This window comes from Prunus persica, chromosome G3 (genome assembly GCF_000346465.2).
Source record: "Prunus persica cultivar Lovell chromosome G3, Prunus_persica_NCBIv2, whole genome shotgun sequence".
Taxonomy (NCBI): Eukaryota; Viridiplantae; Streptophyta; class Magnoliopsida; order Rosales; family Rosaceae; genus Prunus; species Prunus persica.
The window spans coordinates 3,823,554-3,833,730 of NC_034011.1; the positions used below are offsets into that span (position 1 = coordinate 3,823,554).

Below are 10,177 nucleotides of genomic sequence, written 5' to 3' on the forward strand. Positions count from 1 at the left end.
ATCTTTTCCAAACCCATTATACTCTCTTTTCAAACTCTCTTGAAAACTATATGTTTTTGGTTTATAAAATTAGAGCTAGCCTTTGTTACCTTCTATATATCTATTTAAGCATGCCACAACCAACTAACAAAACACTGTGTGCTCCATGGCTGATCATTAAGGTGGGGAAAAAAAGCCTTCTTTCTTTGCTCTCATTCTTTTGTTCTTTGAATCTTTTGCATGTATGAATTTAATTGTGAGCTGCCTCTGCTTCTTTGAGTTTCTCTCTCTCTCTCTCTCTCTCTCTCTCTCTCTCTCTCTCTCTCTGTGGTGGCAGAGTTTTATAGTTGCCAAAAACTGACGTTAGATGGTTGTTTTGTTCCCCTGGTCATCACAGTTTTCATGATACAGATGAATTAAAGATGGCGGTTATTGGAAGTGCCAAAATTGCACACAAAATATAAAGCTGAAGCTGAGGTAACTTGATTTCGGTTCTGTTGAGAGATCATCAGCTGCAACTAATTCCCTGGGCTTTGTTTGGCTCCTTCTTTGATATTCTAGATTCGTTTGGTTGGCAGCTGGATCTGAAATTGGTATGTCATCATGTAATTTCCTTTGATTTTACTTCAATATATAAATCTTTATTCATCATCCTCTGCAATGATATTGGTATCTGATGACATACATACACATATAAATATATTTGTTTATTATCTCATATATTTTGGATTTATGAGTTTCAAGAATTATTACATCATTATTTTTACTCTTTCTGAACAGAAATCTGCAAAACTACTTAAGGTTTTTAATCAATATGGACGGTTCGGATTGGGACGGGTCATACATCACAAACACATCAACCTTATTATGGAACAACCATCAAGTACATGATCTTGAAGAAAGCTTGTTGGTGTCGAGCTCAGGTCCCAGTGCTTTCATTCCAATCCAAGAGTTCCAAAAAGTCCAAACATCGCATGCGATCATGAACTCAAATACCGAAAGAGCGAGCAAGAGTGCTCAAATTGTTCATCAGCAAAATCCTTGTTTGCTGGACTCAGTGCATGCTATGCCAACTTTGAGAGCTGATCAATTGTGTCAAGCCCCTTTGATGATCAACAAGCCTAATTATAATTTGATGGGTTCACTGAGCACTGGTATTTTCATGGCTGCTGATCATTATGGAGATACTGGGAAACATGTACAAACACAAGTCATTCATGGCTTACAAGATCATGGCAAGGCTAAGCCAGCAACGACACGCTCCGTTGAGTCCTTGGATTGCTTGCTCTCAGGTACTAATAGCAACACTGACACATCTGTGGAAGATGATGATGGAATTTCTATGCTTTTCTCAGATTGCAGAAGAAACTTATGGAACTTTGGAGCAGGCAATAATAGTGCAATCTCATCCGGAGAGTCTGAGAACAACGAAACAGTAGTCTCTCAAAGCTCATCAGATTTATATGTCCAAAATCAGGGTAACAAAAATTCCACAAAGAGAAGCCATGATCAAAGTGAGCTAAATGGAGCCAATCATAGTCACTTTGGTCTTCTTCAAACAGATTCTTCTACTACGGAAGGTGGTTTTCGTCTCATCTCCGAAAACCCACCAAACCCAAAGAAGCCCAGATCAGATAAGCGTCCAAGCTCATCCAATATCAACTTTCAACAGCCAAGTTCATCTGTATCAGCTTCCTCTATTGAAGAGCCTGATCCAGAGGTCATTGCACAAATGAAAGAGATGATTTATCGTGCTGCGGCTTTTAGGCCTGTGAACTTGGGGATGGACATGGTTGAAAGGCCAAAGAGGAAGAATGTTAAGATCTCATCTGACCCACAGACCGTGGCTGCAAGGCAAAGGAGAGAGAGAATCAGTGAGAGAATTAGGGTTTTGCAAAGGCTGGTTCCTGGTGGAGGCAAGATGGACACTGCATCTATGCTTGATGAGGCTGCAAATTATCTCAAGTTCTTGAGGTCACAGGTGAAGGCACTTGAAAATTTAGGCCAAAAAATTGAGTCCATGAGTAATTCTAATATTCCTCCTGCAAGCTTTGCTTTCTCTTTCAACCCCTCTTTTCCCATGCAAACCCATCATCATGTCCCACTCCACAACCCTAATCATATCCACCAACCCCACAGTTGAAAAACTAAACCAAGACCATAAAAGAAGCCCTAACCCAAAGTGCTTTGTCCTTTAATCATTCTCATCATCATCATCATTTCATCCCCAATGATTAACTTCGAAAAAAAAAAAAAAATTAAAGTAGCAAATTTTATATCCAAGATCCAAATCATTCTCTTCATCATTACATGTAATCCTGAGTTATTAAGGCTCATTCCATGCCATCATAGCACCCACCACCCAAGAACTCCACAAGTAAAAAGACTTTTGGAAATGAAATTCTACTTCCACTACTATTTTTGCTGCTTCCACTATCCATATGATATGTGCATGCTTAGTGAAGGGAATTTATTATATTGCATAGTGGAAGTAGCAAAACAACGATTGGAAAGAGTGTAGCTGCACATGATTTTGCTTTTACACAAAAGGGATTAGCAAATTATAACACCTATGATTAAGATCAAGGGCTAGAAAGCGATTACCACTTTAAGCTTTTGTTGTGAAATTGTTTAATCTGTTCTTGTACTTGAAACTCAGCTTTCTTGGAGATCTTTGTATAGTGTAATTTTTTAATGACATTGTTGGGTAACCAAATGCAAGGGACATTCTCTTAAGACTTGTGAATCCTAGTCAGTGGTCCTGTCTCCTTGATTCAACCCAAAGCGTGCACTCGAAAATCACCCCAACCTTATTGCTTAGCACATGTTCTGGTTCTTTTCCTTTGGTCCTTTGGGCAGGTGGGGTTTTTAATTTGCACAAAACCCTTCCTTTTATCAAGAAAACTTGGCTATCCCAAGGATTAATTATGCAAGTAATGATATTCTTCATGATGACGCTGATCGGTTATTCTGGTGATAATGATGCGTGTTTATGAATTTTACGATTTTGGCACCTTTGCAAATGGCTTATAATAGTTTGGATTGTAGGTAAAGTCCTAAACCCAATGGTCAGCACCGTAATTTTATAGTTGCTTTTTAGTTACATAGAGAAAATTTGTGTATGCATTCTTTTATGCACTGCGCTGGATTCTCACACGTTTTGTTTGAAGTTGCTAAATGTGTTTTTCGTGGTTATTGAACAACAAGCCGCGGTGATTCATGTGCCTTTTTATTCAATAGACACCGAAACACGTTTAACAACCACCTATGAAGGTGCAGATGATTCGTGGGAAAAAAATTAAACTTCGATTTAAAACTACAAATTCTAGATTCATACCACCAATGATGTTGTCCTTGATGATGGTGACCGTGACCGTGTGATGTAAATTTGACTATAAGGAAGGGAAAATTCGAAAAGAGAAAAGGAAGTTCCAATAAAGAAGATAAAGAGCTGGTAATGCATTTTGTCATGGATATGAGTTGCGGGTCTTATTTGGTTTCGTCTTGTAAGGAATGGAAAATTTTTGGTTTTGACTGGATAAAAAGATGTTATTGTGGTTGCAGATATTTAGCTAAATTTAGACTTTCTGACGTTCTCAAAGGAACCCCGATCCCTGGCTTTGGGATTTGTTTTTTGGTTGCTCAAGCTCATATAACCCACTACTAGCTAGTTAGTAACATTGATCATGTCACCAACTTAACCAATATATTGTTAAATTTCAAAGGGATGGACCTACGACTCACTACTAGTAACATTGATTATATCTGTGTTAGCAGGCGTGACCTTTTATACAAAACGTCTTGATGTTATTAGTAGTAGAAACTAGTAGTATAGCCATTCATTATATGGGGTATTTGATTTTATTAAGTCTCCGATGTGGGACTTCAATATTCTTCAACATATATAATACATTAATTATTATTCAGTTGGCAAATTTTGTGTAGGTCTCAAAATAAATAAAAAATTGCGTTGTGTTGAAAATTTGTTTAAACTCATATTTTGTTGGCTTTCACACAAGTGGGAGATATTGACTTTTTTAAACAGTTGTGATGTAGCTGTTGTTGGTTAAAGAAACAATGACTAAAGATAGATTGAACAATTAAGTTGCAGGAGCTTTGTAAGGGAAGAACAAATTAGTTTCACAAAACAAAAAGAACATTTAAGAGGACTAGTTGAGCAAATTTACATATATATATATATGAATGCTTTCTTCAACACACAAGATGAAAATTTTCAACACAATTAATTTTAACAGAGAAGTACTGCTACCTAGCTAAGGGTCTCATCTCAGTGGTGAATTTTACTGGCCTCATTTCAATTGAATCTCCTGATTCAGCGTGTGGCGATTTTTTCGAGCCAACTCTATAGCCAAGCATTCCTTTAGCTCCATCACAACCTGACTCATGGTTGGCCTTCTGTTGGAACTTGAAGATACACAAATCAAGGCTATTTCAACAGTTTTACAGACAGAGTTGCTGTTAAAGTTTCCATTTAGCCATGGACCAACTATACTTTTGATGTCCCCTTTCTCAACCATGTAACTCAAATCAAGTCTGTGCCTAAGCATCAATTTGTCCTATTTTTCTCATTCTTCTGGTTGCTTATGCTTTGTTTGATTTAAGTTTTACTTCATTGACAATAACTGGAATTCTAGAGCTGAAGTTTAAACTATAAAAACCGAAAATACTCACTCGGGGTCAGGGTACTCATGAGTCCCATCTTCAGCAGAGAAAATTCTAGATAGGCCGAAGTCAGATAGTTTGGCTTGAAAGTTTTCATTCAACAAGATATTTGTAGATTTCACATCTTGTGGATTATAGGAGGCTTGCAACAATAGTGAAGATACTCAAATCCTATATTTCAAATTTTCACAACACATATCACACAAGATAAAAAATATATGGAAGTATGAAGGGATTGTGAAATTTCTACTTGCTGACCATGCGCTGCGTCCATTGCAATTCGAAGTCTGCCTGTCCAACTCAATATATTTGAACCGTTATCTGCATGTGTACAAAATAAATTAGTGTTTTCCCTTGGCGCTTGTAACTAAGGGAATCTCAATCATGTGGTGAGGTAAAAAAATGCGAAGAGTAAGAAGTATCTATCCTGAAAGAGAATAGACTTCATAGATTGAAAGGGAAAACATTCTGGTGAAACTACTTTGATATTGTTGCAAAAGATTATCAGTGTTAAGAGCATGCTGAGTTTGTCCCCTATGCTTTTTTGCGCATGTCCAGATTGTTTTGTGTTGTTGAATCTGCTTTGAAGCTTTGTTCTTTCTTTGTCGTTAATTAACCTGATTCCAGAAAACTTAAAAAATATCAACTCCAGCCAATGAGACAAACCTGAAAGATGCTCGCGTAAGTTTCTGTTGTCCATGTATTCATAGATGAGCCCTGTATTGGTTCCATCCTTGAAATATCCGACAAGGCTTATCAAGTTTTTGTGATGAACTCTCATTAGAAGATTAACTTGTAAGAAAGAAAATTTGTTATTAAGAGCATATGATATGAGCTCAAGCTTTTTGAACAGTTTTTATATTGCACACCTCTGAAAAGGGTTGGAAGCCTGAAAGGAAAAGGAGTCGCTACCTTCTAATAGCAATTAAGGAGCCAGGATCAAGATGAGGGAATCCGCCCGAAAGACTCCCCTGAAAAGGGTTGGAAGCCTGAGGATAACGTTGAGTTAGTACCCCTTAATCCTGACCAATTAGACAAAAAAGCGCAAATCGGCTCACGCCTGAACCCAAACAAGAAGGATCGCGATGACGGAATCAGCCCGGAAGACTCCCTTGAAAAGGGTTGGAAGCCTGAGAATGACATTGAGTTAGTACCCCTTGATCCTGACCAGCCAGACAGAAAAGCGCGGATCAGCTCGCGCTTAAGCCCAAACGAGAAGGTGGAGCTGACTACCTTTCTTCAAAACAACAAGGACATGTTCGAATGGTCGTCATTTGACATGCCTGGCATCAACACAAACTCTTCATTTTCCATTTTCTTGTTTTGCCACTAGAACAATGTTGGCTAGCCACTCTGAGTAGGAGACCTCTTCGATGAAGCAGGCAGCTAGGAGCTTGTCAATCTGGGCTTCAATGATCGCGATTCGCTTGGGATCGAAATTGCGTCTCTTCTGCACCACTGGCTTGCTGAGGGGTCGACATAGATCTAGTGGAAAATGATATTCGGGTCGATGCTAGGCATGTTAGATGGCGACCATGAGAACATGTTCTTACTGTTCTAGAAGAAGGTGGTTAGCTCCACCTTCTCGTTTTGGGCTTAGGCGTAAGCCGATTTGCGTTTTTCTGTCTGGTTGGTCAGGATCAAGGGGTACTAACTCAACGTCATCTTCAGGCTTCCAGCCCTTTTCAGGGGAGTCTTCCAGATGGATTCCCTCGTCTCAAGCCTTCTTGTTTAGGTTCAGGCGCGAGCCGACCTGCGCTTCTTTGTCTGGCTGGTCAAGATTAAAAGATACTAACTCAACATCATCCTCAGGCTTCCAATCCTTTTCAGGGGAGTCTTCCGGGCGGATTCCCTCATCTTAATCCTGGCTCTTTAATTGCTATTGGAAGGTAGTGACTCATTTTCCTTTTAGGTTTGCTTGTCCGTTGGGAGCTCGACCTGCCTCGTCTACAGCCTGCATCACGGGTGTGAACTACAACTGCTTATCTTCTTGAGCTCTTGGACTATGCATCTCCTAGCCATGGCTTGGTTACTGTTGATCTGCCTGATTCCGCCCCCAAGGATTGGGTAGCGAATCTTCTGGTGTGAAGCGGATGTGACGACTTCAATCTTGCTAATCCATGGTTGGCCCAAGATTTCGTTGTAGAGGGGACCTTATCGATGACCATGATGGTCTACGAGCAGATCACTGGGGGTGAGTGAATGTCAAGATTAATCGTTTCCATAGTGATCGATGTGGCATCGTTGAAGTTGGTGAGCGATCTGGCAAGCTTGTTGATCTTAGGCTTCAATCCCATTTGTTGGATTTCAGATAGTTGCAGGATGTTGACTGCGCTGCCCTCGTCCACGTGAACTTACTCGAACATAGCTTGTTCAATCTGGATGCAGATGACAAAGGCGTCATTATGATGCAGATGACGAATTTCCGCCGTCCTTTTCTTTGAATTCTATGAAGCTAGAAAAAGTTGATCTTACCCTAAAACCCAGGAGTGCTATTGGCACTTCATGGTTTCTTCGTCTGCAAGAATATCTTGGAAAGCTCAAGCCAAAACAAGGGTTGGCCTTAAGAGTTTTCTCTCCCCCAGTTGTAAGTCCACAAATACAGCTCACTTCATTCTTCTTCATGATGTATTTATTTTATATTTGTCACCTTAATTAACTTATTTTTATGAAATATATATGCATACAGATCTGATTTTCTCAGGAAGAATTAAGAGAAGAAACAAGTTCTCCAGTTTCGAAAATCAAGTATTTGCGGGTTGGTCTTGTTAGGTCTTCCATAGATCATACAGCTCTCATTGAAGGCTTGCTTTGGATTTGTCGTCCAATCACCCTATGCATCTTCACAGTTGAAAAAAAAACTGGAGATAAAGGTAATAATTTGTAATCTTATAATAGGACAATGGCTGCTTAATTTCTTATGTGTAGGTTAGGTTCCATAACTATTTACTGCACCTGACCTTCCTACGTTTCAGGATTTATACAAGAAGTTAATGTCGTATACCAAAAAAAGGGTCCTCTGCTGTGGAGGCAGCATGTCAAGTGTTGGCGGCATCACTTAATTAATTTGTATATATATATATATATATATATATATGACCTTGTATTTAAATATCTAAAATTAATTTGTACCAAACAATGTATGTTTTCGGATTCGGCAATGAGCAAGGTTATAAAAATTTAGCCCAATCTAGCTTCTATGGGCTAACAATCTATAGCCCATGTAGGAATTGGATTGGGTTAAATTTTTATAACCTTGCTCATATTAGCCCAATCCAATATAGATAAAAGATGTATACATTTTGTAAAGAACGTATAAATTTAAATATAAAGTTGTTATATATATGTAAGCTGTATACATTTTGTAAAGACCACATAAATTTTACTTTACTATAATAATATGAGGCTTCTTTTCTATTAGTTTCCCTAAAAAAAGCTACATAATTGTTTTTTTTTTTTTAATTATAGAAAACGAAGGACTTAACAGTACCTAAAGGGGCTACTTGCATTCGCGTAAACATGTGTGTTTGTGCAAAAATTCTCACGAGAGAATATTCACTTGTGGATTCTACAACTTTTGATCTTCCTTCTCTCTCTTCCTTAGTTCCTATAAATAAATAAATAAATAAATAAAAGACCGAAGTAAATAGACCACATTCAGGGATGTTGGCATGTAACATCCCACATCGACCAACGAAGAGGGGGTGATGTGCCTTATATGTACATGTCCGCCTTCATCTAGCACGAGGCCTTTTGGGAGCTCACTGGCTTCGGAGTCATGGGAACTCCGAAATTGAGCTAGTTGGGGATAGAGCAATCCTAGGATGGGTGACCCACTGAGAAGTTGCTCGTGAGCTCCCAGAAACAAAATCGTGAGGGCAAAGAGAGGGGCCCAAAGCGGACAATATAGTGCTACGGCGGAGTCGATCCCGGGGTGTGACAATTTGGTATCAGAGCCACTCTGCCGTGTAGTACGAGTGTGCCGACGAGGACGTTGGGCTCTTAAGGGGGGTGGATTGTAACATCCCACATCGACCAACAGAGAGGGGGTGATGTGCCTTATATGTACATGCCCGCCTCTATCTAGCACGAGGCCTTTTGGGAGCTCACAGGCTTCGGAGTAATGGGAACTCCGAAGTTAAGCGAGTTGGGGCTAGAGCAATCCCAAGATGAGTGACCCACTGGGAAGTTGCTCGTGAGTTCCTAGAAACAAAACCGTGAGGGCAGAGAGAAGGGGCTCAAAGCGGACAATATCGTGCTACGGCTGAGCCGATCCCGGGTTGTGACATGGCCAAAGGCCCTTCGATACCTGAGTTAGGTCGATTAAGAGAAACAATAGCTAAGAAGGGTACAGAGTATTCTCTACAGGGAGAATCAGGCAGCCGGAGCCATGTGTAGTGGCCGAAGCCGTGTATGAAAATATGGATATAGGAGAGAGAGAGAGAGAGAGAGAGAGAGAGAGAGTATTTTCGTAGGGTTTCCGGACTAGGTTTAGAATTTGAATTACCTTAAGTGTACGTTTAGAATCTTGTTTTCGTAGTGATTTTATCCCAGTCTTGGGCCTCTTCAATACATTCTACCTGCACACATTTCCACACAATCATCAAAATTCACACACATATGGCCCAATCCAAATCAGAACATGTAGTTTTCTAACTTTCAAGAAGTTGTACTAGTTGGTTACCATTTACAGTCCTCCAGGGTAAAAATCACAAGAGAATAAAATTTGGGATATCCTGCAATGTGATCCCTGTTTTTGGAGCTGCACCTGTTTCCCCTTCATTTAATTTCTTCATTTTCCTGCTATTTTTGTGTTTGGGAGCTCACCAAAGTCCTCTTTGAGTCTTGACCAGGTAAACTCCTCAATTTTCAGTATTCTGTAGATTTTCAGTAAAGTTCCTAACTTTAATCCCCAGTTTGTAGATTAGGGTTAAAAAAATTTTTGATTTAGTTTCATATTTGATTTTGGGATTCTTAGTGTTGGTGTTGTTGGCTCTATACAAGTCGTGATGTGTAAGCCTACATCGGATCAATCAATACAACAATAGGTGATCCACTACTAATTGCACCGAGACCTTTTGAGTTTGGAAGATCTCTCTGATGTTGTATCGATTGACATGCTGTGTCGACTTCCTTGCTATAAATTCATTTTCTCTAGTAATACACGCTCTCATATATATATATATATATATATATATATATATTTTAATAGATTGCTGTTACAGTTCTTTTGTTAATGGTAGTCATACCAATATAAGTTTCATGAAATAAACCACACCGACTATCCAGGTTTTGGGAGTAAATGTGGATCTTCTGTATCTTGTTGTCCAAAAGCTATTCATTTACCAGGCGGCAAGAACATGGTTGGTTCCTGCAAATTGCAAATTCTATGTGGTTTTCAAAAGTCAACTTCTTAATATGTTAAATCTGTTACCAGCATCGACTTCTCTATGCATTGTTTATGTCTTTTAAATTAAAAAGGGAAAGGATCACCAACTGTAATGATATCATACCA

General features: G+C 39.2%; 1 protein-coding gene across 1 annotated transcript; it reads left to right on the forward strand.

Moving 5' to 3' along the window:
• Nucleotides 479-2,698, forward strand: LOC18783181 (transcription factor bHLH87). Its single transcript, XM_020560544.1, has 2 exons — nucleotides 479-572; nucleotides 760-2,698. The coding sequence occupies exon 2, from the start codon at nucleotides 794-796 to the stop codon at nucleotides 2,120-2,122; it is 1,329 nt and encodes a 442-aa protein (XP_020416133.1). The 5' UTR covers nucleotides 479-572; nucleotides 760-793; the 3' UTR covers nucleotides 2,123-2,698.